The following is a 26,957-nucleotide window of genomic DNA, read 5'->3' as shown; positions in this document are numbered from 1 at the left end:
AGTGTAGACAAAACAGTTTTCTTAAAATGATTAAAAATGAAAGAGTAAAACATAAAAGACCCTAAGGATAAAAAGGTAGAATTGAAAACAAATTTCTAAAAATAAATTATCATTAAAATTAAAAACTCACACAATGAATTAAACAGCAGATTAGACCCAACTGATGAGAAAGTTTTTGAATTAGGAGATGACTCTTAGGAAATTATCTAGAATGCAGCAGAGAGAAATTAAAAATATGAAAGTGAAATTGAGTCATGAAAAAGCACTTTACGTTTCTTTTTTTTTTTTTTTTTTTTTTTTTTTTTTGAGATGGAGTTTTGCTCTTATTGCCCACGCTGGAGTGCAATGGCACCATCTCGGCTCACTGCAACCTCCACCTCCTGGGTTCAAGTGATTCTCCTGCCTCAGCCTTCCAAGTAGCTGGGATTACAGGCATGCGCCATCATGCCTGGGTAATTTTGTATTTTTAGTAGAGACGGGGATTTCTTCATGTTGGTCAGGCTGGTCTTGAACTCCCAACCTCATGTGATCCACCCACCTCAGCCTCCAAAAGTACTGGGATTACAGGCATGAGCCACTGCACCTGACCAGCATTTATATTTTTAATGAGTCTCAGGTATAGAGAATAGGAATAATGGGGGAAAGACAATAATCACAAGTGTAATGACCATGAATTTCTATCACTGATGAAAAATTTAAGAAGTGTGAGCTTGAAGCCAAAAGTAAAAGTAGATTCATATCTACATACTTCAGAGTGAAGTTGCAGAACACCAAAGACAGAGAAAATCTGAAACCAGTGGTAAAAGGCAGGAAGCTATTTCAGTAATCACAAAGAGATATGTGTCCAACATCAGGAGATAGGCCCACAAGACCTATCAGAACGAGAAGATAGCTTGATTCCTAAATCAATCAATGTGAAGGCTTAGGAGGACTTTAAGATGACGTTGAGTGTCTTAGTTTATTTTTTGCTGCTATAGCAGAATACCTGAGACTGGATAATTTATAAAGAACATAAATTTGTTTTTTGTAGTGTTGGAGGATGCGAAGTCCAAGATCGAGGCATTTGCATCTGGTGAGGGCTTTCTTGCTGCATCTGTACATGGTAGAGGGCACAAGGGCAAGAGAAAGCAAACTCACTGCTGCAAGCCCTTTTTATTATAGCATTAATTCATTCATGAGGGCAGAGCACTCATGACCTGAACAGCTCCCAATAGGCCTCATATTCCAACACTGTTGCACTAGGGATTAAGTTGCCAGCACATGAATATTGGGGGACACATCCCGACCGTAACACTGAGGCATCTAGTTTGGTTATCTGGGCAGATAATGATGTCTCATTCAAGATTGGAAACAGGATGAAAAGATTTGGGATCCTGCCAAGTAGTGGAGGAATGGATGAGGGAAAACTGATTATTGTTTAGGACTTGTTGAGTTTGAAGTAACTGTGAGACATCTCTATATAGCTCTCCGTAGGTAATTAGAAATACTAATTAAGAGTCTAAGCTGGGCGTGGTGTCTCATGCCTATAATCCCAGTACTTTGGGAGGCTGAGGCTGGTGGATCACCTGAGGTCAGGAGTTCGAGACCCACCTGGCCAACATGGTGAAACCCTGTCACTACTAAAAATACACAAGTTAGCCAGGTGTGGTGGCGAGCACCTGTAATCCCAGTTACTCAGGAGGCTGAGGCATGAGAATCAGTTTAACCCAGATGGCAGAGGTTGCAGTGAGCCAAGATTGCGTCACTGCACTCCAGCTTGGGTGACAGAGAAAGACTTGGTCTCAAAAAAAAAAAAAAAAAAAAAAAAAAACTAGAAAGGCTAAACATTAGAATTTGTGGATTGTTTTTGTGAGTGATTATTGAAATCATGAGATTGCCAAGGGATAGAATGCAAGGTGAGTAGAGATGGTCGCATGTTTTGGAACCTGGTGGGGAGAGCTTCTAAGAAGTAGGCAGAGAATGAGCAATGAGAATGTTTGGGACCAGGAAGGAGTGGGTATAAAGCTGAAAAATTAGTAAGATTTGATGAATTGGCGATCATGGAATTGAAGACAGGATGCACCTAATTCCCCCAGCAGTGAGTTGTGACAGCACATCCAAGGAAGCTTATTAGAGACTCATTGTTAAGGGTTTTTATTTAGGGCTGATCACATTGGGTCCCTGATCTTTGGAACCCTGAGTGTTAGAAGTAATACAGATTTTAGTGGTCTAAGAAATGAATGTGAGAAATTGGAAAAGACTCAAAAAGGTTGGGCAGCAAAGGAAGGAAAAAAGACTTATCTTCTTTTCCTGTCTTGTTTAAATTATTCATAATTTACCATGCAACAATTTACCACTTTAGAAATGTTTTTGTAATTCCTTGTGTATTTTTCTATTTTAGTCTTTGAAGACAGAGAAAGTCTATTTTTCTCCTAATGCTATGATAAGCAGTAATGCTTGTTAAATGATTAAGCAATTTCTGGTGCCACTTTATTGCCTTCCAGCAGATGGACCTCTTTATTTTTTTTTTCCTCTCAAGTGCCCATCTTCGTGTTGCTGTTTTTTCCTGTTTCCTCTATATGTATGCCTCTCTTTTCAGCTTTTTCTTATGTATTCAGGACAATTAAGACTGAAGAGGCATTAGAGTTCAGATAGAACACGGGAAAAATTGGTAGGCATTGGAGGTATGTTACTATTAAACTTGTTGTGTCTTACATTTCTAGAAAGAATATTAAAAAACAACAGTGTGAAGCCATTGTTGGAGCCCAGTGTGGCAATGCAGTTTTAAGAGGAGCCCATGTCTATGCCCCAGGAATTGTGTCAGCATCAAAATGTAAGTATAATGTTTAGATTTGTCTTTAAGGTTCTCTAAAATTTATGTGCATTTTCAAATGGAAAATTTATTGATTTGTCACTAAGATATATTCCAAATTTTTCTTGGTCGGGTATTTTTCCAGCTTTGCATTTAGGGTTTTATCCAGTAAGGACTAACAAACTAGTCATCATATAAGGTTTTCTGATGGTTTTTTTTTTTTTTCCGTCCAAATAAGGATGTATTTGATGATGGTTGTTTTAGTGGATCATTACTGATAAATAGAGTACGTCAGTGAACTTCTGTTTTGTTTTCTTGACTGCATTGCCTTAAAACCTCAGAAAGCTGTTGTGTCATTAGTGAGAGAACATCCAGAACCTGGAATCTGAACATTGGGATGAAACTTGATACTCTTAATGTATTCACCCAGTTGGCGACATACCTGTGTTGCATATGCTTAGTAAGTTAGTCACTGTGGTTCAGTGGTACCTTATTGGACTTGAAATCAAGAAACAATTGCTTTCATCTGTAGAAAACGTATTCCGTCTCTGGGCCTCAGTTATGGTGTCCTTGAAATGAATAATTTGATCTGTATCAGAATTGGGTCAACTACTACCTCCTGGCCAAGTCTGGCTCATGTCTGTTTATGTGTGGCCCATAAGCTAAGAATGGTTTTTTCCTTTTTAAAATGTTGTGAAAAGATACGCATATAAAGAAGAATATGCCACAGAGAACTTATGTGGCTACAAAGCCTAAAATATTTATTTGCCCTTTACAGGAAAAGTGTGTTGACATCTGATCTACATGATTTTAACAGTTCTCTTAGCTCTAGCTAATAGGCTGTTCACTATTGTTGTCAGGTAATAGACCAAATAAATTTATGATAGATTAGGTTTAAAAATGTTTTTTGGAAGTGGAATATAATTTCCCATTATAAATAACACTGAGAGTTGTTACAGAAAATAAATGCCTATACAAACTGGATTTAATCAGCCATATAAAGCAACTCTGTACACTGTATACTGTAAAAGGTATTCTAAGTATATACACACACGTATATATGTGTGCCTATATATGTGTGTGTATGTATATATATATGAATGACTATATATGCTTATCATTAAAGTCTCTGCCTTAATTGTGCTGTCACATCAAAATAGCAAATACAAACAGGGTTATGGGATTTAGAAATATTTCTTTGAAGGATTTTAGGGTACATTTTTGAACAGTCCTTTTGAAGGAAACTTAGAACTTTGAGGTTTGAGCTGAGATGTCAAGATTTATAAGAAATCTTTTAAGGCTTGGGGGAAATAATTTGGCTCAGCTTCAGATTTCCAGTTGAGGGTAGGATGTTTTGAAGCTATTTTATTTCTTTGTTTTCACTGAAAAAGATTCTTTAGTGAGTTTTATTGTTACGGAATATTTTAAAGTAAAAAGTCAGATTTTCTATTAAAGATTGAGGTAATGAGCCAGTTTGAACTGCTTCATGCCCACTATTGATGCCTCTAGAGATCACCGATCTAGCTCAAAGAATTTTCACGATTCTTCTGCCAAAGTATAAATCAGTGTAATCTGATTTTCTTCTTTCTCTAGTTATGAAAACTGGAGATGTTATTTCTGTATACTCTGATATTAAAGGAAAATGTAAGAAAGGAGCCAAAAAATTTGATGGAACAAAAGTATTTCTTGGAAATGGGATTTCTGAACTAAGCCGCAAAGAAATCTTCAGTGGATTACCTGAACTGAAGTATGTCATCAGGTGCTTTGGGGAAATCAGCATCCTTTTTGTGGGTCAATGAAAATTTAAAATAATGTAAAATGTATCTAGTTGCATTATATGAAATTTTTTTTTTTTGGTATAAATCCAACTGGAAAAAAATTGTTTAAACCCATATTTCCATGATGTTTGGTCAAAAAGGGTAACTGATCAAATTAAAGAGCCTCATTAAGCAACCAGTTACATTTTAATTGTCAAATAATTTTACTTGTCCTTCTGAATTTTATTTTTTTCAAAATATTTTGCATCTTTGAAAAACAGTGCATTATGATGGAGAAAGAATTAGATGATCTATCCAGATCATTTTTAACATTCTTATTTGTCAGAAAAAGTTAGATTTTAATATAAATTAAACATATTTTTTAATTAAAAATAAATTTTACCAGAAACCTAGCACTCACATGAATATTTGTGTTTAAAAATGAATGTTTAGGTTTGTTCAAACTAAATTAAAATATAGTCTGTTCTAAATCATTCCTGGTTGCTAGTGGCCCTAAATAAATTGGTGGAAAAATCCAGGCTCTTATTTTACTTAGTTTTTTCAGGCTTTTTGAGTTCTGTGGACAGCTCCATTACTCCAAAGTTCAAGGCTGACATAGACATGCTGAAAGCTGTGAATTTCTCCCTTTAGAATTGGACGATATCCCTGATTGGTGGAACAGTTTTTCATGTTGCAACAATTTGGGTTTGCAATTGAAATTCATTCGTTCTTCTGAAGAAGTTGACTGTTGGATTCCCTAGATCTAGGTAGCAGCACTTTCCAAATGTCCAAGAACAAAGATTTTATTCTTTTTAGAAGGCTTCATGAATATAAAGATTATGTGCATATATCTGCTGTGTTTATCTTTGGACCTGTAATTGGTAATTGATATTTTGACTGCCTCCATTAGTTCATTGTTAATGGTATACTTTTCATTCTTTTAGGTTATTTGATGTTGTTCCAGTTATCGTGCTGAATAATGTTTTCTGAACAATGTTCTGAATAATTTTTTGTTGGTGGAAGTTAGGAGGCAACCAACTTTCAGCCACCCTTTGGCCGGGCGTGGTGGCTCACTCCTGTAATTCCAGCACTTTGAGAGGCCAAGGTGGGCGGATCACTTGAGGTCAGGAGTTCGAGACCAGCCTGGCCAACACTGTGAAAGCCCATCTATACTAAAAATACAGAAATAAGCTAGGTGTGGTGGTAGGTGCTTGTAATTGCAGCTACTCAGGATGCTGAGGCAGGAGAATCGCTTGAACCCGGGGGGTTGCAGTGAGCCCAAGATTGCACCACTGCACTCCAGCCTGGGTGACACAGTGAGACTTCAGAATTTCAAAAAAAAGAAAAAAAAATTGGTTTTTAAACTCAATTTATTCAGTTATACTGTTGGAAGTTTTGTCTCTTCCGGTGGAAGAAGCAGGCTGCTATAACAGAAATGCTACATGTACACCCTGTTTCTTATTTATATTCCTTAAAAAATTTTAAACCAACACAACTAATGGTACAATTGCTATTCAGTTAGTGAATTTGAGTCCTTTGCTTTCTTGAATTCCAGGTGGGTTGAATCATTCATAGATTCACGGAGGCAGATTAATTTACTAACAGACTGTATTAACATACGCAATCTTGTACTTTGCATTATTATATGGAGATATGTGGCTACAAAAGTATTTTTTAAAGAAACATGTAATCTCATACCTGAATAATAATTGGCTTAAATTATTCTTCGTTATGTTAAGTTCAGTGATTTATAGCACTCACTTGTTCTGGTAGGTGTGGTCAGAAGGAGATAGTCGAAGAGCACCAGAATCTAAAGTAGTAGTTAGGAACTGAGTTAGGAAGACAGGCATGAACATTTTCAAGTTTCAGCATTTTTTAGAGGACTGGAGTCCTGCAAGTCAGAAAGTCATTTAAATTATGGAGTGATCAGACTATGGAATTCAAGATATTCAATAATAGTTGTAGATCCTGGGTATTGATGAAGGTAAGAGTACCAGGTGTCACAACAAAGGACTGACTTTGCTTTTTTCTTTTAGAAATAGGGTCTCGCTCTGTCATTAAGGCTGGAGTGGTGTGATGAAAGCTCACTATAACCTTGAATTACTGAGCTCAAGTGATCCTCCTACTTCAGCCTCTGAGTAGCTAGTACTATAGGCACATGACACCATGATCAGCTGATATTTTAATTTTTTTTTCATAGAAATGGGGGTCTTGCCATGTTGCCCAGTCTGGTCTTGAATTCTGGTCTCAAGCAGTTCTCCACCTTGGCCTCCCAAAGTGCTAAGATGAGACGCCACACCCAGCCAGGACTGGCTTTCAGATGTGAGTCAGTGACATTTCAGAAGCTTTGTTTGTATATTTTCTGCTCAGGAGCAGGGGATATTTGCCTTGGAAGTGGATACAGTGGTTTGATTTGGTCCTGACTGGAGCAGCAACCGAGTTTTACCTCTGATTAAAAGTGTACATTCATGGATTTCAGGTGGTAAACAAATGAGTAAGGTAGTAAAGGGATGAGAAGAGGAAGAAAAGGAGTCAGCATTTATTGTATGCTAAAGGCTGTTAGAACTGAGGGCGCCAGGCATGGTGGCTCATACCCGTTATTCCAGGAACTCCGGAAGCTAAGGCAGGAGGATCACTTGAGTCTAGGTGTTTGATGCCAGTCTGGGCAACATAGTGAGACTGTACACACACAGACACACACACACACACACCATAGTGAGACTCTGTCCACACACACACTTACCTGGCATGGTGGTGTGTGCCTGTAGTCCCAGCTACTGGGGAGGCTAAGTTGGGAGGATCACTTGAACCCAGTAGTTAGAGGCTGCAGTGAGCTATGATTGTGCCACTGCGCTCCAGCCTGCGTGACAGAGTGAGACCCTGTGTCTAAAAATAAATAAATAAAACCAACAACAAAACCGAGGGGAGTTTATAGTCATACCATTGCAGTAATAGTCCACAGGTATCTACTGACGTTATTTTACTCTAAAGACCAACATAAACTTATCCTGTCAACATTAGATAGAGTTCACACCATCTATCTACACATGCATGTAGATGCATGTCTGCCAAGATCAACTCATAAACTGTTCCATAAGCTAGCTATGAACTTGTCTGCCATACTGCTTCTAAGACTTTATCTTTGCTCATCCTAATGGAGTCCTAATGGGACTCTCCTTGGATTGTACCCTTAAACTAGGTATAAGTTATGATTTAAAAAAAAATTTTTTTTTTAAATTTTATGTATTTGGGTGCTCATTGCCCAGGCTGGAGTGCAGTGGCGGGATGCTAACTCACTGCATCCTCCAACTCCTGGGTTCAAGGGATCCCTCCATTTCAGTCTCCCGAGTAGCCGGGACTGACTACAGGTACACTCCACCATGCCTTTGTAATTTTTTAAATTTTATGTAGAGATGTTGCCCAGGCTGGTGTCAAACTTCTGACCTCAAGTGATCCTCCTGTGCCAGTCTCTCAAAGTGCTGGGATTACAGGCATGAGCCACTGTGCCGGCTTAAATCCTGATTTTTATACTTCCCTTTTAATGAGACTATACTTTTTTCTGTGCCGTCCTAATCCCCGGAACTCTTTGGATTTCTCCAGATTTCTCCTTTCGCTTGCTTTGTCTGCTTTGGCCTGACACACAAGGCCAGGCTTGGCTTTGTCTGACAGGATTTGCGTGTTCTTTCTCTGCTTCAGTAGCCTCTGACAACATCTCTGAGATTGTGATGTTTGTCTTGATGAGTCATTCTCCACCAGGCCATCTGAGTCCTGGCCCTTCCTGCTCTGGTCATTTTCAATGCCACTCCTAAAATGGGACAAAGGTGGAAAAGGTTATCCTTGGGATTGTGTCAGTACCAGGCAATTATTCTATAAAGAGCTGACAGGAAGTAGTAAAGAATGAGGTGGTATTTGCTTTTTAGTCTGTTCAAATCTCTGCAGAAACACATTTGTGCTTAAATGAAAAATTTATGTAACTTTTTCCTTTTTAGTTCTGATGGCTTCGTATTCTGCAGGTAAAAATTCAAAAACAATTCACAGGACTACTTTATGTATTTTGTTGTTTAATAAAGAGAGTTCTTTTTTTTTGAGACGGAGTTTCACTCTTGACGCCCAGGCTGGAGTGCAATGGCGCGATCTTGGCTCACTGCAACCTCTGCCTCCCAGGTTCAAGTGATTCTCCTGTCTCAGCCTCCTGAGGAGCTGGGATTACAGGCACCTGTCACCACGCTTGGCTAATTTTTTGTATTTTTAGTAGAGACAGGGTTTCTCCATGTTGGTCGGGCTGGTCTTGAACTCCTGACCTCAAGTGATCCTCCCACCTCTGCCTCCCAAAGTGCTGGGATTACAGGCTTGAGCCAAAATAGTTCTTAAAAAGACAGAGCATCTTATGTTTGACAGGCTATTGGAGAATGTTTCTGGAAACATAGTTTGTATAGACCATGGAATTTATACAGACTAATGTTAGATTTCCTATTTTTCAGAGGCATGGGCATAAGAATGACAGAACCAGTATATCTCAGCCCTTCATTTGACAGTGTACTGCCCCGTTACTTATTTTTACAAGTAAGTATGTATAAAAGTAAAATATTTAGTGACATTGAAACATAAATCAGTGAATTATTTGAAATCTAGGATTTTTTAAAATTTAAGATTTTTTCTGTGGTCTACTTACATACACTGATCTACCTTTGGTTAAGCAGTAAGAAAAAACTTTACAAGCATTCTCCTTTCTTTTCTTTTTCTCATTTGATTTTTAAACTACTTTTTCTATCTTTCTTTGCCCAAAGGTGATTTAATAACTGATTAAAATGACTGCTTTCCGTCTCAAAATACTAATCCCTGAATATTGCATGCATTTGATATACATGCGTGGTGTTCCATTAGTAAATCATTTGACTTGTTATAGTCTGCTGGTTTGGTAGTATTATTATAATTCACAATATAAGATGAAGTTACTGAAGAACAGATCTGTTAAGACTCTTGGCCTATGTCACACTCCTGGTAACTGGTGGTATCTGAACTCAAACCTAAGTCCAAATGTTGTGTGCTGCCCCACCTTCTCTGTCCAGTAATAATAATAATAATTATTATTATTTTGAGACAGGCTCCCACTGTTGTCTAGGCTGGAGTGCAGTGGTACAATCGTAGCTCACTGTAACCTCAAACTCCTGGGCTCAAGCGATCTTCCTGCCTTAGCCTCGCAAATAGTTGGGACCACAGGTGTGCACTACTATGCCCCACTCATTTTTTTGATGTTTTTGTAGAGATGGGGTCTCACTTTGTGGCCCAGGCTGGTCTCAAACTCGTGGCCTCAAGTGATCCTCCTGCCTTGGCCTCCCAAAGTGTTGGAATTATAGGTGTGAGCCACCGTACCTGGCCTTTGCCCAGTATTTAGCCCACAGACATTTTATGAATTCAGGGATTATTTCTGGTGTGAACAAACAGAACAACGGATGTTTATTATTATCTATTTGCACATTGGTGATGTTCTAACACATTAGGATATATAACCTAACATATAATTGTTTATGAATCATTTTGGGAATTTTCGTTTGCTAATTTTAGTTTCAGTGGAGTTTTTTTGTGCTTGTTTATTATATAATTCGTTTTCAAACACTTGTGTTCATTTGGCAACGTAGCCCTGAGTCATTGCTAGTGTTAACTGCACTCCTTCCAGTTAATAATGTTTAATGCAATGTTAGTTTTCTCTTTGGTTTGACAGTACCTGCTCATCTCATAATTTACAGTGGTTTTTTTTTTTTTTTTTTGAGACAGGATCTTACTCTGTCACCCAGGCTCGAGTGCAGTGGCGTCATCTTGGCTCACTGCAGCCTTGACCTCCCAGGCTCAGGTGATCCTCCTCCCACCTCAGCCTCCTGGGTAGCTGGGACTACAGCATGTGCCACCGCACCCAGCTAATTTTTTGTATTTTTAGTAGAGATGGGGTTTTGCCGTATTGTCCAGGCTGGTCTTGAATTCCTGAATTCAAGTGATCCTCCCGTTTTGGCCTTCCAAAGTTCTGGGATTACAGGCATAAGCCACCGTGCCTGGTCATTATTTAGTTTTGACTTTATAAAAAGAGAAATCTAGTATAGTGCAGATTTTCTTTTTACACTTTTTTGCTATCTATAGCTGCACTCCTTCACGTTAAAATCAGTTTAATGATGACTTTATGAAATATTGTGAGTCATTTTGTGATTCATACTGTCCAGACTACCATAGAGCCATATTCTTTGTCACTGAATAGCAAGGGACATAAGAATTTCCTGCCAGAATGAAGCTTTTGCGTCTGAGGGCAGAGTTTAACTTTTTGTCGTTTCTCTAGTGAAAGCTGTTTTATTTCATGTAATCTATTTTGATGGCCAGTTTCTGATGGCCATTGAAACTTACAAGGGATGCTAATGGTAATCACAGCTAACACTGACTGCTTATTGTAGTCCATGTACTGAGCTGAGTGTTTTACATATATTATTTCATTTACTTCTTACAAACCTTCAATTTCATAGATAAGGAAATAGAGGCTTAGAAAAGTAAAGTGCATAGCCTGTAGTAGGTATTAGTAGTTTTTCAGTGATTAAAGGAGTAGTTTGTTGTGTGCTGCATAGGTAAAAATTTGCAGAGTCAAAATTTGCATCCAGGTCTTTCTGATTTCAAGCCTGTATTCTTGGCCCCATGCCAATGCTCCAGATGTAACCCTTGGAAGATCTGCATCTGAGTCACCAGCAGGGCCTTTTGAAAATGCAGTTCTTGGGTCCTAATTTAGATGTACTGAGTTCCAAGTTCAGGGGGTAAGGGCTTTAAGCAATTCATATATTACATTAAATTTCTCAGTTTCTTTGACGGTTTCCCAAAAACTCTGTGGTCAGTGTTTAGTTAGTTGATCTTTTTGTGTTATAACTTCCTTTTCAAACTGGTTCAGAACTACTGGATTCTTAACTGGGTCTTATCTGATCCATAAAATCTAAATAGCTTAATTCAATGCAGACCAGAACCAGGTGTTATTCATTTCTCTAAGGAAAATTTTGAAAGATTGTGCGGAAGAGTAAGTTTAAGAAGAATGTGGAATTTTAAAAATTGATAATTATCCTTGAATTTTTACATACATAATGATTCTCACAAATAGAACAAGTTTCACATTTACATGTAATAGTAATATAAAACGCATTTGAAATGTTTCAACAAGTTGCCTTTGTTTTCAGGCAAACATACTTGAATACTTAAGTGACTATAAAGTGGATTAAATGACAGTCCCTGAAAGTACATCATGTGAGAGGCATCATCTAAATGAAAATGCTTTTCAATAGTGTTAAATCATTGCAATAGATGCTGATACTTTAATAATACATTGAAAATTATTTTTGCTTTTGTCAGTATCCATGCTTCTCTAACAGCTAAGAAGCTCTTGGTAGCCATAATTCGCAGTTTTCATTTTGGTTTCAGGGATTGATTAACTTAGATCTAATATGGAAGATGCCCAAGCCTTTCATAGGTCTCAGCCAACACAGGGAGCCTCATTATCTCACAAATTTTATAATTTAATAACACCGTTGACCAAGACTGCAGTGAATTTGTATGTATCAAATCACTTGAAAAACTTGTAATATGGGTACCTAGAGTCTATTCCTGGATTTTCTTTTTCATAAAGATTTTTTTTCTACTTCCTCTCATCAGGTTGAAAAGTTTTTATTTAAGAAGAATTTCAGAATTACAGAATAGAATTTTAGAATTATAGATTTGCAAAGACAGTCATTTCTATATACCCTTCACCCAGTTTCTCCTAAGGGTAATATACTACCATGGTACATTTGATACAGCTTAGAAACCAACACTGGTGTGTTACTATGTTATGAATGTTAGGTACGTAGCTCCAAATGCTGTGAATATCACATTACCCTAAACTCCAACTGGTATTCAGATTTCACCAGTTTTTCTCATAATGTCCTATTTGTGTTCAGGATCCGATCCAGGATCCCACACTGCATTTAATCATGATGTCTCTTCTGGCCTGCGATAGTTGCTCAGTCTTGCCTTGTTTGTAAGACCTTGACAGTTTTGAGACTAAGGTATTTTGTTGAATGTCACTCATTTTGGATTCATCTAGGCTGGGGTTGTTGGATTTTTGAGAAGAATACCACAGAGATGAAGTGTCCTTATCGGGGTACATGGTAACCCCCTGGAGATTGTGAGTAGGCCTACACGAATCTGCTCTTTGTGTATTTTGCACTTTTAAGTGTATTGTGATACAGACCCAGATTTGGGAACCATCATACAAAGAAGTGTCCACTTTAGTTTTTTTCTTTTTTCTAACATAATGACCAATAATTTAAAAATATTTATTATGCATCAGGCACTGTGCTGAACCCTTTTAGGCCTTGTGTAATTTCTTTTTTTCCCCCATCATGTCCATCTCTGATCCAGCAATCTCAGTTACTATCTTCAGTCAACTTTTATTTCTTATATATATTCTTTCCGTTTTGTCATAAGTTGTTTAATAGAATTGTTCCATTTTGGAGAATGATGTTTGTCTCTCATGTGCTTCCATTATTTCTGTAGGCTGAATGTATTTTTTTATTAGATCCCTGTCATAAGAAAACTTGCTAGAATCCTTAGGTTGTATGATGTTTCATACTGTTGCACCCCCTTACCATTACTTATTGATGCTGTAGGATGTTTTCCATGTGTGCAACAAAAGTTGATGTGTAAGCCTCAGAGTGTCATATCTGGAGTCAGACCACAGCCATGTGTCCCTTACTGGTGATGTTTGTTTTGACAGCCTATCTAGACGCCAACTGATTTCACCACAACACATATATTTATGTTTTCTCCCCCTTATAACTAATAACCAGTCTGTGGGGAGACATTTTAAAAAATCATTCAAATCCTTCTCCTAATTCAAATTTCCCCCTCGATTTTGCATCCATTGATGATTTTTGCCTGAGCTAGTTGTTACTGTTACAGAACAATGATTTCCCAACTTTGCCAGTCAGGAATGGGCACTTCAATATAAGAGGACTCCCTTCTTCCCTTTTTATTTACTTACTTATTAACAGCGTACACTCACAAATTCCTATTTTTTCAATGGTTTATAGTTCATTACTATATTTAATTATTTTGGTGCTGAAATTATCCCAGATTTGGCCTGTAGGAGCCCATTCCCAAATTAATTTTAATCCACATAGTATGAAACAATTTTCCTACACTTTTTTTTTTTTTTTTAAGGGAGTCTCGGCTAGGCACGGTGGCTCATGCCTGTAATCCCAGCACTTTGGGAGGCCAAGACGGGCGGATTACGAGGTCAGGAGATGGAGACCATCCTGGCTAACACGGTGAAACCCCATCTCTACTAAAAATACAAAAAATTAGCTGGGCGTCGTGGCGGACGCCTATAGTCCCAGCTACTCAGGAGGCTGAGGCAGGAGAATGGCATGAACCCGGGAGGTGGAGTTTGCAGTGAGCCGAGATCGCGCCACTGCACTCCAGCCTGGGTGACAGTGTGAGACTCCGTCTCAAAAAGAAAAATAAAAAGAGAGAGAGTCTCGCTCTGTCACCCAGGCTGGAGTGAAGTGTCACGATCTCGGCTCACTGCAACCTCCCCCTCCCGGGATTAAGCAATTCTCCTGCCTCAGCTTCCCAGGTAGCTGGAGCTACAGGCATGCGTCACTACACCCAGTTAATTTTTGTATTTTTATTAGAGACGGGATTTCACTATATGTTGGCCAGGCTGGTCTCGAACTCCTGAGCTCAGGTGATCCACCCGCCTCAACCTCCCAAAGTGCTGGGATTACAGGTGTGAGCCACCATGCCTGGCCTTCCTACACTTTAACGTACAAATATAATAAAAATCTTGTGGGATTTGTTAAAATGCAGATTCTGATTCATAAGTCTGGAGTGGGTTCTGCGATTGTGTATTTCTAACAAGTTCCCAGGAAATTTGGATTCCCCTGATTTGCGGGCCATACTTTGAGTAACAAAGCAGTGGGAAGATCTGAGAAGCTTCAGTCTCTAAAATTGAAGAGCATCCCTTCACATTTTACATCTTCCTATTATGCTGCTGGATTTTTTGCATGATAGAACTGCTAATTTAAATAAATGTGTATTGTGGAAACTTGCTTAGATCCTTGAAGTATAAACATGTAGGTAGAATAACTTTGTGATCATAAGGTTTCTTCTCTATCTCACCTGTCATCTATCACTTGTAAGTGATACTTCTAACAAGTCTGATGCTTTTTGATACGGAGGCTTACTCTGTCGCCCAGGCTGGAGTGCAGTGGCACGATCTCAGCTCACTGCAGCCTCCGCCTCCCAGGTTCAAGTGATTCTCCTGCTTCAGCCTCACGAGTAGGTGGGACTACAGGCCCCCGCCACTATGCCCAGCTAATTTTTGTATTTTTAGCAGAGACAGGGTTTCACCATGTTGGCCAGGATGGTCTCGATCTCTTGACTTCGTGATCTGCCTGCCTTAATCTCCCAAAGTGCTGGGATTACAGGTGTGAGCCACCACACCCGGCAGTCTAATGCTTTTAAGTTGTGTGTAGTTAGTGCTCAGCTGTTGCTTTTGGCAGTAACACACTTTCAGCTTATTAAATATAAAAGAAGGATTTCATTTTACTGTTGTTATAATAAAAAGGGTGTGTGGCCAGGCACGGTGGCTCACGCCTGTAATCCCAGCAGTTTGAGAGGCTGAGGTGGGCGGATCACCTGAGGTCAGGAGTTTGAGACCAGCTCAGCCAACATGGTGAAACTCTGTCTCTACTAAAAATACACACACACAAAATTAGCTGGGCGTGGTGGCGGTGCCTGTAATCCCAGCTATTTGGGAGGCTGAGGCAGGAGAATCACTTGAACCCGGGAGGCGGAGGTTGAAGTGAGCCTAGATTGCGCCATTGCACTCCAGCCTGGGCGACAAGAGCGAGACTCCGTCCCAAAAAAAGAAAAGAAAAGAAAAGAAAAAGAGCATGCATATAGTTCAGGAGTGCAGTTCTTGCACCTCCACCAATATGTACATTCCATTGAGCAGAGAGATCTTATTTACTTTCTTAACTCCAGTGCATAGACCAATGTCTGATACATAGTAAGCACTCATTACATTTTGTGGAGTAAATGAATAAACCATCTGTCTACTGTTTTGATTCTGTATTTTATTTTTTTGAGACAGTGGCATAATCTCAGCTCACTGCAACCTCCGCCTCCCAGGTTCAACCGATTCTCATGCCTCAGCCTCCCAAGAATCTGGATTACAGGCATGAGTCAACCACATCTGGCTAATTTTCATATTTTTAGTAGAGACAGGGTTTTGCCATGTTGGCCAGGCTGGTCTCGAACTCCTGGCCTCAAGTGATCTGCCTGCCTCGGCTTCCCAAAGTATTGAGATTACAGGTGTGAGCCACTGCGCCCGACCTAATTCTGAATTTTAAAAGCATTAATAGGCTAGGACTTATGTAGAGGTTGTATATTTTGGTCAATAAGTGTTTATTAGTCTGATATTAGCTTGATAAGCCTCGTAAATAACTTTGACTTACCACTTGTAGCTACTTCCTTTTTGAGATGGAATACTATGCAAGAGTAACTGGTAGTTTCAAAAAAATGCTGAGAAAAATGCATCCCTCACCGATATACCCTTCAACCCACTCAGACTTTGAAAAGACCCAGTAGCAAAAAATAGATTTTTCTGGAAGTAGGGAGGAGACTGGACTGCCAAAGGCTGTCAGGCTGCCCCATGAGTATGCAAAACCCACCATAGGCTGGGCACGGTGGCTCATACCTGTAATCCCAGCACTTTGGGAGGCCAAGGCAGGTGGATCACTTGAGGTCAGGAGTTCGAGACCAGTCTGGCCAACATGGTGAAACACCATCTCTATTAAAAATACAAAAATTAGGCCGGGTGCAGTGGCTTACGCCTGTAATCCTAGCACTTTGGGAGGCCGAGGTAGGCGGATCACGATTTGAGGAGATCGAGACCATCCTGGCTAACACGGTGAAACCCCATCTCTACAAAAAATTAGCTGGGCGTGGTGGCGGGCACCTGTATTCCCAGCTACTCGGGAGGCTGAGGCAGGAGAATGGCATGAACCTGGGAGACGGAGCTTGCAGTGAGCCGAGATTGCGCCACTGCATTCCAGCCTGGGCAACAGAGCAAGACTCCGTCTCAAAAAAAAAACAAAAAAACCCCACAAAAATTAGCTGGGTGTGGTGGTGCATGCCTGTAATCCCAGCTACTTGGGAGGCTGAGGCAGGAGAATCAGTTGAACCTGGGAGGCAGAGGTGCAGTAAACTGAGATTGCACCACTGCATTCCAGCCTGGGTGACAGAGCGAAACACCATCTCAAAACAAAACAAAACAACCCCACCATTACCAGGAAGGGGGAATTACCTGTCTCACAATGCCACTCTCCCCCAGCATCTTGATGGATTTATTTCCCTTTTTTTTTTCCCCTGAGATAGAGTGTTAGTCTGTCACCCAGGCTGGAGTGCAGTGGTGCAATCTCAGTTTACTGCAATCTCCGCCTCCGGGTTCAAGCAGTTCTCCTGCCTCAGCTTCCCAAGCTGGGATTACAGGCGCCTGCCACCATGCCCAGCTAATTTTTGTATTTTTAGTAGAGATGGGGACCATCTTGGCCAGGTTGGTCTCGAACTCCTGACCTGGTGGTCTGGCCGCCTCAGCTTCCCGAAGTCCTGGGATTACAGGCATGAGCCACCAGACCCAGCCTTATTTCCTTTTATAAATAAAAAAATAAGAGCTGCTAATCCAGCTGGTTTGGGGAATAAAGTGTTTCTTCACCCTAAACCCCAAAACTCATCCAGCAGCAATATAGGGAACCTCAGCTCTAGTGCCCTGTTTCCTGCTCCTAGTTCTGCTCATAACTGTTATGTCTTAGCCCAGCCACTTGGTTTTCCTCACTAGAGAGGAAAATTACTCATGCCACATCTCAGTAAGGAGCTTTGAGGTTAAAGGGAGCTGAACATACACTGAAACACTCGGTTCCTTGAAACAAAGGGTTCAAGTTGAAATCCAGGTGTTATTCTGGTTTGCTACTTTCCTGCAGTTCTGCCATTTGAAATCTGGGCCCACAGAGAAATCTGTGACATAGTTTCATTTTGAACTTAAATTCTATTTTGCTTGGCATGTTTCAAAATATCTTTTAAAATACAGGGAAAAAGATACTCAAATCATGAGCTGCATCTTCATGCAAGATAACATTTTTTGTTCTTCCTAGGAATCTATGCCAGCTTTGATTTAAAGTTGGCTTTGTGCTAGGCACTTTGAATATATATTATCTCAAGCCTGCACTGGTTTATAACTTAAGAAAACTGATACGGTTTCTTGAATGACATTCAATAACTGGTTAACTTGAGAAGATGAGGTAGTTCATAAGGTGAGTGGCCAAAGTAGTTACACTTCGAAATCTGTCTACCAGGCACAAGAGTTTGGCAGCTAGTATATTTTATATATATATATATATATGTATATATGTATATATATATATATATATGTATATATGTATATATATGTATATATGTATATATATGTATATATGTATATATATGTATATATGTATATATATGTATATATATACATATATATACATATATACATATATATAATATACTAGCTGCCATAATATACATATGTATATGTATAATATATATACATATATATATACATATATATATATATTTTTTTTTTTTTGAGATGGAGTCTTGCTCTTTCACTCAGGCTGGAGTACAATGGCATGATCTCCACTCACTGCAACCTTCGCCTCCCAGTTTTGAGAGATTCTCATGCCTTAGCCTCCTAAGTAGCTGTGATTACAGGTGTGTGCCACCAAACCCAATTAATTTTTGTATTTTTAGTAGAGGTGGGGTTTCACCATATTGGCCAGTGTGGTCTCAAACTCCTGACCTCAGGGGATCCACCTGCCTCAGCCTCCCAAAGTGTTGGGATTACAGGCGTGAGCCACTGCACCGGTCAGGTAGTAGTCTCTTCTCTTTTTTTGTTTTATTGAGGCTTTGTCTCCCAGGCTGAGTGTGGTGGTGGGATAATGGCTCACTGCAGCCTTGATCTTCCAGGCTCAAGTGATCTTCTTGCCTCAGCCTCCCAAGGAGCTGGTACTATAGGTACACAGTAGTATGTGAAGCCAATTTTTAATTTTTTTATAGAGATGAGGTCTCACTGTGTTGCCCAGGCTGGTCTGGAACCCCTGGCCTGAAGCGGTCCTCTGACCTAGGCCTCTGAAAGTGCTGGGATTACAGGCATGAGCCACCACAACCGGCCTCTTTTTTCATTCTGTGTGATTACTGAAGTTATTGTACAGGACAGGAGGACATAATTACATGCTTTCTCATGCAAAAATATTTGGGAAATTTGTGGGGTTTTTTTTCGTTTTGCTTTGGTTTTTGATGACTCTTGCCTCTTCCTGGAAAACTGTTATCCCCCCAAGCCAATACCCTCTGTGGCTTCCAATATCCAATGCAAAAGCTTCACATTGTGATGGGGGCTTTTTAGTGGTAAGTGGGGTGTATTGTGAGGGGCTAGTGATAAGAGATAATTTTTAATTTTAGCATCTTACATTACCCAAAGATACTTTGTAAAGTTAATAGAAGTGTTGTACACAGTCATTAAAATTACAACTGTACTATATCATTTGGTTTTCCAAAATCAAAAAGGAAACTTTTAAATTGCTTAAACACAATCCACAGAATTAAGAAGTATTAGATGCCCTTCAGTTGAACTAATTGTCTAATAAAGGGTTGACAGTTAAATACAGCAAGTGTTCTCAAAGTTATATTCTTGGTTCACTGGAAGAAAAAAATGGTGCCTGAAACTGAATTTTTTAATTGCCTCATTTCTTGTAAACAATTTAAAGAGGTTGGACAATCTAGGGAGCATTCAATAAATACTCCTGCCTGGCCCTACCACCTGTGGCGGCCTTCCTTTGTCTGGGTTAGAGCCTGGGTCAGATGTTTGAAAGCTTTCATAGGTAATTCTAATGTGCAGCTATGTGGTAATCAGTGTAGTCCAGCAGTGGCGTATGGCTCCATGCTCACTAGAATCACCTAGGGTGATTTTGAAACCACTGATGCTCCAGTGTTAGAAATTCTGACTTGATTTTACTAGATAAGGCCCAGACTTTTCTTCCTAAGCTTACCCGGTGATTATACTGCATAACCAGTGTAAAGGAATATTATAAAGGAAAGTTGTAAATTATTTTAAGAAAACTCTGTCACCGGGCACAGTGGCTCACAGCTGTAATCCCAGCACTTTGGGAGGCCAAGGCAGGAGGATAACTTGAGCCCAGAAGTTTGAGACTAGCCTAGGCAACATACTGCAACCCCATCTCTATGCTTGATCTTAGCCAGAAGTCCAAGAAGTGTTATAGTGCTACCTCATCTCTACAGAAAATTTTAAAGATTAGCCAGGTGTGGTGGCACACGCCTGAGTCCTAGCTCCTTTGGAGGCTGATGTGGGAGGATTTCTTGAGCCCAAGAGTTCAAGGTGGCAGTGAGCTTTGATTGCACCACTGCACTCCAGCCTGTGTGACAGAGCAAGACTCTATATCCAAAAATAAAAAATAAGCCTGCTATTTGAATATTTAATTAAGCCTCGTCACATGGGCTGTTTTATATTTTTTCACTTATTACAAATCAGAAAGTTCTTAATGTATTTCTTATGTTTGAATGGAAACTTACATAATCTTTGGCCAATACATTAATGTTATCATTTTTAGGAGTGAAGCATAGCCAGCTGTCTCTAGATAAAGAATCACCAAATCTTTAGCCACTTTAAACGTGTGTTAGTGTTTTCATCTTGGAGTTCAATTTAAATATTTTTGTAATAAATAAAACTTGCTGCCAGGTATACTGGCTCACTCCTGTAATCCCAACACTTTGGGAGGCCTAGGTGGGCAGCTCACCTGAGCCCAGGACCATCCTGGGCAACTTGGGGGAAACCGTGTCTCTACAAAAAAATACAAAGAATTAGCTGAGTGAGGTGATGTGTGCCTGTAGTCCCAGCCATTCGGGAGGCTGAGGTGGGAGGATTGATTGAGCCCAGGTGGTTGAGGCATCAGTGAGCCGTGGTTGTGCCACTGCACTGCAACCTGGGTGACAGTCTGAGACCCTGACAGCCTGGGTAACAGAGCCAGATCCTGTTTCAAAAATAAAAATAAATAAGTAGAGCTTGCTGGATAAACTATAGTAGGTTAAGCTATTTTTAGTGTTTAGTGTCTCTCGTGTCCATGTGAAGAGACCACCAAACAGGCTTTGTGTGAGCAACAAGGCTGTTTATTTCACCTGGGTGCAGGCGGGCTGAGTCTGAAAAGAGAGTCAGCAAAGGGTGATGGGATTATCATTAGTTCTTATAGGTTTTGGGATAGGCGGTGGAGTTACGAGCAATGTTGTGCAGGCAGGGGTGGATCTCACAAAGTACATTCTCAAGGATGGGGAGAATTACAAAGAACCTTCTTAAGGGTGGGGGAGATTACAAGGTACATTGATCAGAGTGGGGCAGAAACACATCACAATGGTGGAATGTCATCAGTCAAGGCTCATTTCACTTCTTTTGTGGATCTTCAGTTGCTTCAGGCCATCTGGATGTATACATTCGGGTCACAGGGGATATTATGGCTTAGCTTGGGCTCAGAGGCCTGACACTTAGCTCTTTGGGTGCCTAAATTGTTTGCATTGATTTTAATGCTTCATATATTCAGAGGAAGAAATTTGCTTGTTTGAAACTGCTTTCTCACCACTGAGTTTGTTTCAAAGTGGTGATCTTAGATTCCCTTGAGAATGTTGCAGCCATCTCACAGTTTTTTTGTATGTATGTATGTATATATGTATTTATTTATTTATTTTTAGATGGAGTTTCGCTCTTATTGCCCAGGCTGGAGTGCAGTGACGCTATCTCTGCTCACTGCAAACTCCACCTCCTGGGTTCAAGTGATTCTCCTGCCTCAGCCTCCTAAGTAGCTGGGATTACAGGCATGTGCCACCACGCCCAGCTAATGTTGTATTTTTAGTAGAGATGGGGTTTCTCCATGTTGGTCAGGCTGGTCTCAAACTCCTGACCTCAGGCGATCCTCCCGCTTTGGCCTCCCAAAGTGCTGGAGTTACAGGCATGAACCAGCACTCCCGGCCATCTCACAGTTCTTGCGGATGTACTAATGGATGTATTGTTCAGTCTTTTGGTAGGAATGAATTGAAACCTTTAAGCTTTAAGAGGCACAATTGTGAGGATCCCAAATTTGAACCCAGCCTAAGCAAAATAATGAGACTCTGTCTCCAAAATAACCAAACAAGTAACTCCATGCTTATAAGACTGTTTTTCTTGCCAAGTAATTTTAGAAATGAGTTATTTTATGATACTGTTCTATCTGTTTTATTCAAGGCTATCATTCTATAGTAAGTAGTCCTTATATAATTGATACTAATAACAAATTAATGATTTAATATGACTTACTGCTATATATGAGGTACGTTTTGGTTGTATAACCTCATAATATATTTTTAGGTGCCAGTCAGAAACAGCCAGGGTTTGAAGTTTTTTGTTGTTGTCGTTGTTTGTTTGTTTGTTTTTGCATTTTAGTTCGTTTCCTATTGAAATGTGGTGGAAGCAGGGACCCAAACATGCCTTTTGGATGATTTAGCAGCATAAAACAAGGCATCTTAAATGAGAGTTAGATGACGAGGCGGCCAAAATGGCAAAGTTATATTCTTGGTTAACTGGAAGAAACCAATTATTTAATATTTATGTGTTCCCAAGTGGAGTTTAAATTATTAAAGTGAACAATGCTGAGATTGAAGTACTCTCAGATGATAGGTCTATATGAAAATGGCATGCTTTTGTACTAAAATGTTGAGTAGTGACCGCTGAGACCAAAATTTTGTACATTTTTTGGGAAAAAAATCCAGAGTGGTCCTGCAATTTTAGAGGTCTCTGGCTTCCATAATATTGAGAACCATTGGGATTCAGAAAAGGAAATAATATGGGTTATTTATTTATTTATTTTTTGCTGGTACCCAGAAAATACTGATAAGGCAATTGAGTTCAGTTGACTTGAAAAGTGTGTCATGTATATTTTTGTGCAGGTGGTTTGTGTGTAAGTCCTGGGAGATTGTAGGATATTCTAGGAAATTGTGAATTTCCTAACCTGAGTATATTTATAAAAACTGTCCTCTTAGCAGACGTGAGGATACTGTAGTGGATTACCCCCAAAGGGTTCTTTATATTCTCTGGTTCTCAAATTAAAAATGCTTTAGGATTATTGATAATCGATTATATTTTTTTCCTTATAGAATTTGCCATCTGCCTTAGTAAGTCATGTACTAAATCCTCAACCTGGAGAGAAGATTCTAGACTTGTGTGCAGCACCTGGAGGGAAAACAACACATATTGCAGCACTAATGCATGATCAGGTGAGACTGTCTTCACAGCAAATCCACTCTCAAAGTAGTGTATATTTCACAATGTGTAATTTCTGAAACATAGAGCCATTCACAGTCTCATTTAGTTCAGATTCAGCCAAAATGAAAACTATTCAGTTATGTCAGTCACTACATATTAAGCTCAGTAGACAATGATCATTTATGAAGACTGTCTCAAGACCGTCTTGAATTTTACAATTTGCTAATATGATTATAGACTTAATCTGTTATGAAATTAAATTTAATACATTAGAGATTATTTCATATTCTTATAAGATTTCATAGTTGTTTAAACTATTAAAATATATTCTGCCATTAAAAACTAATTTCACAGTATATTATCAAAGTGTGAAATATGTATATGTTAAAATATATAAACATAGTTGTATAATACATAAACATACACATACATATAGAATATTTACTGTTTGAAGTTATCATTTTGGTCTAAGAAAGATCTCTAATAAAAAAGGATATTTTTTAAATACTGAGAATGAGAATCAAAAAAGAGAAAAGGATATTTGTTGTTTACATTTTGAGGAATGTAATACTCATTAGAGAGGATATACTTGTCTGCTTATTTATACTCTTCTTTGCCCCAAAAGAATTTAAGGTGGTAACAAAAACTCTTGAAGGAAAAATGCATTAAATACAACTAGGGCCTAAAATAAAGCACCTGAAATAAGAAGAGTTGATTTTGTGGAGTTGTGATGTTTAATGCAAATCATTTTTCACTTTATGTGGAAGATTAAAGATTGATCATGATCGGCTTTGAGAAAGTGTTAATTCTCCATTAAATTATGGCATATTTATCGTATTTGCTTAAAGGTAATTATTCATAGAGATTTGATTCTCTTTTAGTAAAAATGTCTTTCCAAAGGGAGTCTGGATATTATGGGTGTATCAGTTTTCTGTTGGTTTTATGATGTGTGAAGACACAAAATTTTGGCGGCTTACAACTAAACATTTTGGGGGCTCAGGAGTCCATGGGATTCAGCTGATCCCTGCTGGGCTCACTCATGTACTGGTCAGCTGCAGGTGAATTGGGTGTTTCTGATGATCTTGGGTGGGCCCATTCACTTGGTCTTGGATGGTTGTTGGCTCATCTAAAGTGGCCTCAGCTGAGACGACAGGGATGCCCTGCCTCTGGCCGATGTGTAAGTTCTCCCCTGACTGGGACCAGCAGACTGGCCCAGCACAGGGCAGTAGTTGGGGGCTGGTGATGGCAGAGAGCAAAGCAGAGCAAGTCCAACTGTTCAAGTGCTTTTCATGGTATTAAAAAAAACCTCTGCTTACATGACATCTACTGTCATCCTATTTATTGGCCAAAACAAATCACATGACTGAATCCCATCAGAGTGACAGCATATTGGGTATTGCAGGATTATCTGGTGAAGAGTGAATATACATGGAAAGTTGAAGAATTGAGGCTATGTAGGCAGTCAGCCACAGTGGGGCAGCAATGCAGACACAAACAACCGGAATAGAAATATTTGAGCCACAATTGGATCACGAGGTTAAGAGATCGAGACCATCCAGGCCAACATGTGAAACCCCATCTCTACTAAAAATACAAAAAAAAGTAGCTGGGCGTGGTGGCGTGCACCTGTAGTCCCAGCTACTTGGGAGGCTGAGGCAGGAGAATCGCTTGAACCTGCAGAGATTGCAGTGAGCCAAGATTGCGCCACTGCACTCCAGCATAGGTGACAGAGTGAGATTCCGTCTCAAAAAAAAAAAAAACAAAAAAAACCCAGAAAGTGTCTATCACTAAACCTGGTAGTATTTGACGAATATTTACAAATTTTCTGCATTGTAGGCTATGCCATTGCTGCATATGGCATACAAGGGCAGTGTAAAAGAAAAGGGAAAACAAAGCAAGAAAATATATAGAAGAGTCATTCTCACTGTATTTGCAATTCCATTTCATAGTATGTTTTAAAATATATGAATGTCACAAGGCTTTCTTTCTTCTTTTTTTTTTTTTTCTCAGAGTCTTGCTCTGTCGCTGAGGCTGGAGTGCACCGTGGCCCAATCTTGGCTTACTGCAATCTCCGCCTCCCGGGTTTGAGCGATTCTCATGCCTCAGTCTCCCAAGTAGTGGGGCTTACAGGCGCATGCCACCACACCCGAATAATTTTTGTATTTTTAGTAGAGATGGGGTTTCACCATGTTGGCCAGGATGGTTTCAAACTCCTGGCCTCAAGTGATCTGCCTGCCCCGGCCTCCCAAAGTGCTGGGATTACAGGCATGAGCCACTGTGCCTGGCCCACGATGCATTCTTAACATTTTGGCCCCTTTTTTTTTTTTTTAAATTGTGCTTTAAGTTCTGCAATACACCTGCAGAATGTGCAGGTTTGTTACATAGGTATACATGTGCCATGATGGTTAGCTGTACCTATCAACCCGTTATCTAAGTTTTAAGCCCCACATGCATTAGGTATTTTTCCTAATGCTATCCCTCCCCTTACCTCCAACCCTTTGACAGGCCCCCGTGTGTGATGTTCCCCTCCCTGTGTCCATGTGTTCTCATTGTTCAACTCCCACTTATGAGTGAGAACATGCGGTGTTTGGTTTTCTGTTCCTGTGTTAGTTTGCTGAGAATGATAACTTCCAGCTTCATCCATGTCCCTGCAAAAGACATGAATTCATTCATTTTTATGGCTGCTTAGTATTCCATGGTGTATATGTGCCACATTTTCTTTATCTAGTCTGTCATTGATGGGCATTTGGGTTGGTTCCAAGTCTTTGCTATTGTAAATAGTGCTGTGGTAAACATATATGTGCATATGTTTTTATAGCAGAATGATTTATAATCCTTTGGGTATATGCCCAGTAATGGGATTGCTGGGTCAAATGGTATTTCTGGTTCTAGATCCTTGAGGAATCGCCACACTGTCTTCCACAGTGGTTGAACTAATTTACACTCCCACCAACAGTGTAAAGGCTATTTCTCCTATTTCTCCACATCCTTGCCAATATCTGTTGTTTCCTGACTTTTTAATCGCCATTCTAACTGGCGTGAGATGGTATCTCATTGTGGTTTTGATTTGCATTTCTCTAATGACTAGTGATGATGAGCTTTTTTTCATATGTTTATTGGCAGCATAAATGTTGTCTTTTGAGAAGTGTCTGTTCATATCCTTCGTCCACTTTTTGATGGGATTTTTTTTTCTTGTAAATTTGTTTAAGTTCTTCGTAGATTCTGGATATTAGACCTTTGTCAGATAGGTAGATTGCAAAAATTTTCTCCCAATCTGTAGGTTGCCTGTTCACTCCGATGATAGTTTCTTTTGCTGTGCAGAAGCTCTTTAGTTTAATTAGATCCCATTTGTCAATTTTGGCTTTTGTTGCCATTGCTTTTGGTGATTTAGTCATGAAGTCCTTGCCTATGCCTGTGTCCTGAATGGTAATGCCTAGGTTTTCTTCTAGGGTTTTTATGGTTTTGGGTTTTACATTTAAGTTTTTAATCCATCTCGAGTTAATATTTGTGTAAGGAAGGGGTGCAGTTTCTGTCTTCTGCATATGGAGAGCCAGTTTTCCCAGCACCATTTATTAAATAGGGGATCCTTTCACCATTGCTTGTTTTTGTCAGGTTTGTCAAAGATCTGATGGTTGTAGATATGTGTTGTTATTTCTGAGGTCTCTGTTCTGTTCCATTGGTCTATATGTCTGTTTTGTTACCAGTACATTGCTGTTTTGGCTACTGTAGCCTTGTAATATAGTTTGGAGTCAGGTAGCATGATGCCTCCAGCTTTGTTCTTTTTGCTTAAGATTGGCTTGGCTATACTTGCCCTTTTTTGGTTCCATATGAAGTTTAAAGTATTTTTTTCTAATTCTGCTAAGAAAGACATTCGTGGCTTGATGGAAATACCGTTGAATCTATAAATTACTTTGGGCATTATGGCCATTTTGATGTTATTGATTCTTCCTATCCACGAGCATGGAATTTGTTTCCATTTGTTTGTGTCCTCTCTTATTTCCGTGAACAA

The 26,957-nt window shown here is 39.5% G+C and overlaps 1 protein-coding gene across 18 annotated transcripts in view; it reads left to right on the top strand.

Annotated features, from left to right (window-relative positions):
* NSUN6 (NOP2/Sun RNA methyltransferase 6) overlaps positions 1 to 26,957 on the top strand; it is a 113,800-nt gene that overhangs the window by 40,288 nt on the left and 46,555 nt on the right. For 14 of the 18 annotated variants that reach the window (XR_010146814.1, XR_010146815.1, XM_063781448.1 and 11 more), the window contains 4 exons: positions 2,703 to 2,812; positions 4,385 to 4,538; positions 9,030 to 9,111; positions 22,840 to 22,959. Coding sequence is in view for 15 of the 18 variants with exons in the window: in XM_063781442.1 (XP_063637512.1) it covers positions 2,703 to 2,812; positions 4,385 to 4,538; positions 9,030 to 9,111; positions 22,840 to 22,959 (466 nt within the window). In the remaining 3 variants the exon portion in view is untranslated. Of the gene's footprint in view, positions 1 to 2,702; positions 2,813 to 4,384; positions 4,551 to 9,029; positions 9,112 to 22,839; positions 22,960 to 26,957 lie in introns of all 18 variants that reach the window. The other 4 variants (XR_010146813.1, XM_024346240.3, XM_024346238.3 and 1 more) reach the window with 1 other exon arrangement.

The sequence above is a fragment of the Pan troglodytes genome, chromosome 8, assembly GCF_028858775.2.
Source record: "Pan troglodytes isolate AG18354 chromosome 8, NHGRI_mPanTro3-v2.0_pri, whole genome shotgun sequence".
NCBI lineage: Eukaryota > Metazoa > Chordata > Mammalia > Primates > Hominidae > Pan > Pan troglodytes.
The sequence above is the reverse complement of the archived record's forward strand: the minus strand, read 5'-3'. Positions and strand labels throughout refer to the sequence as shown.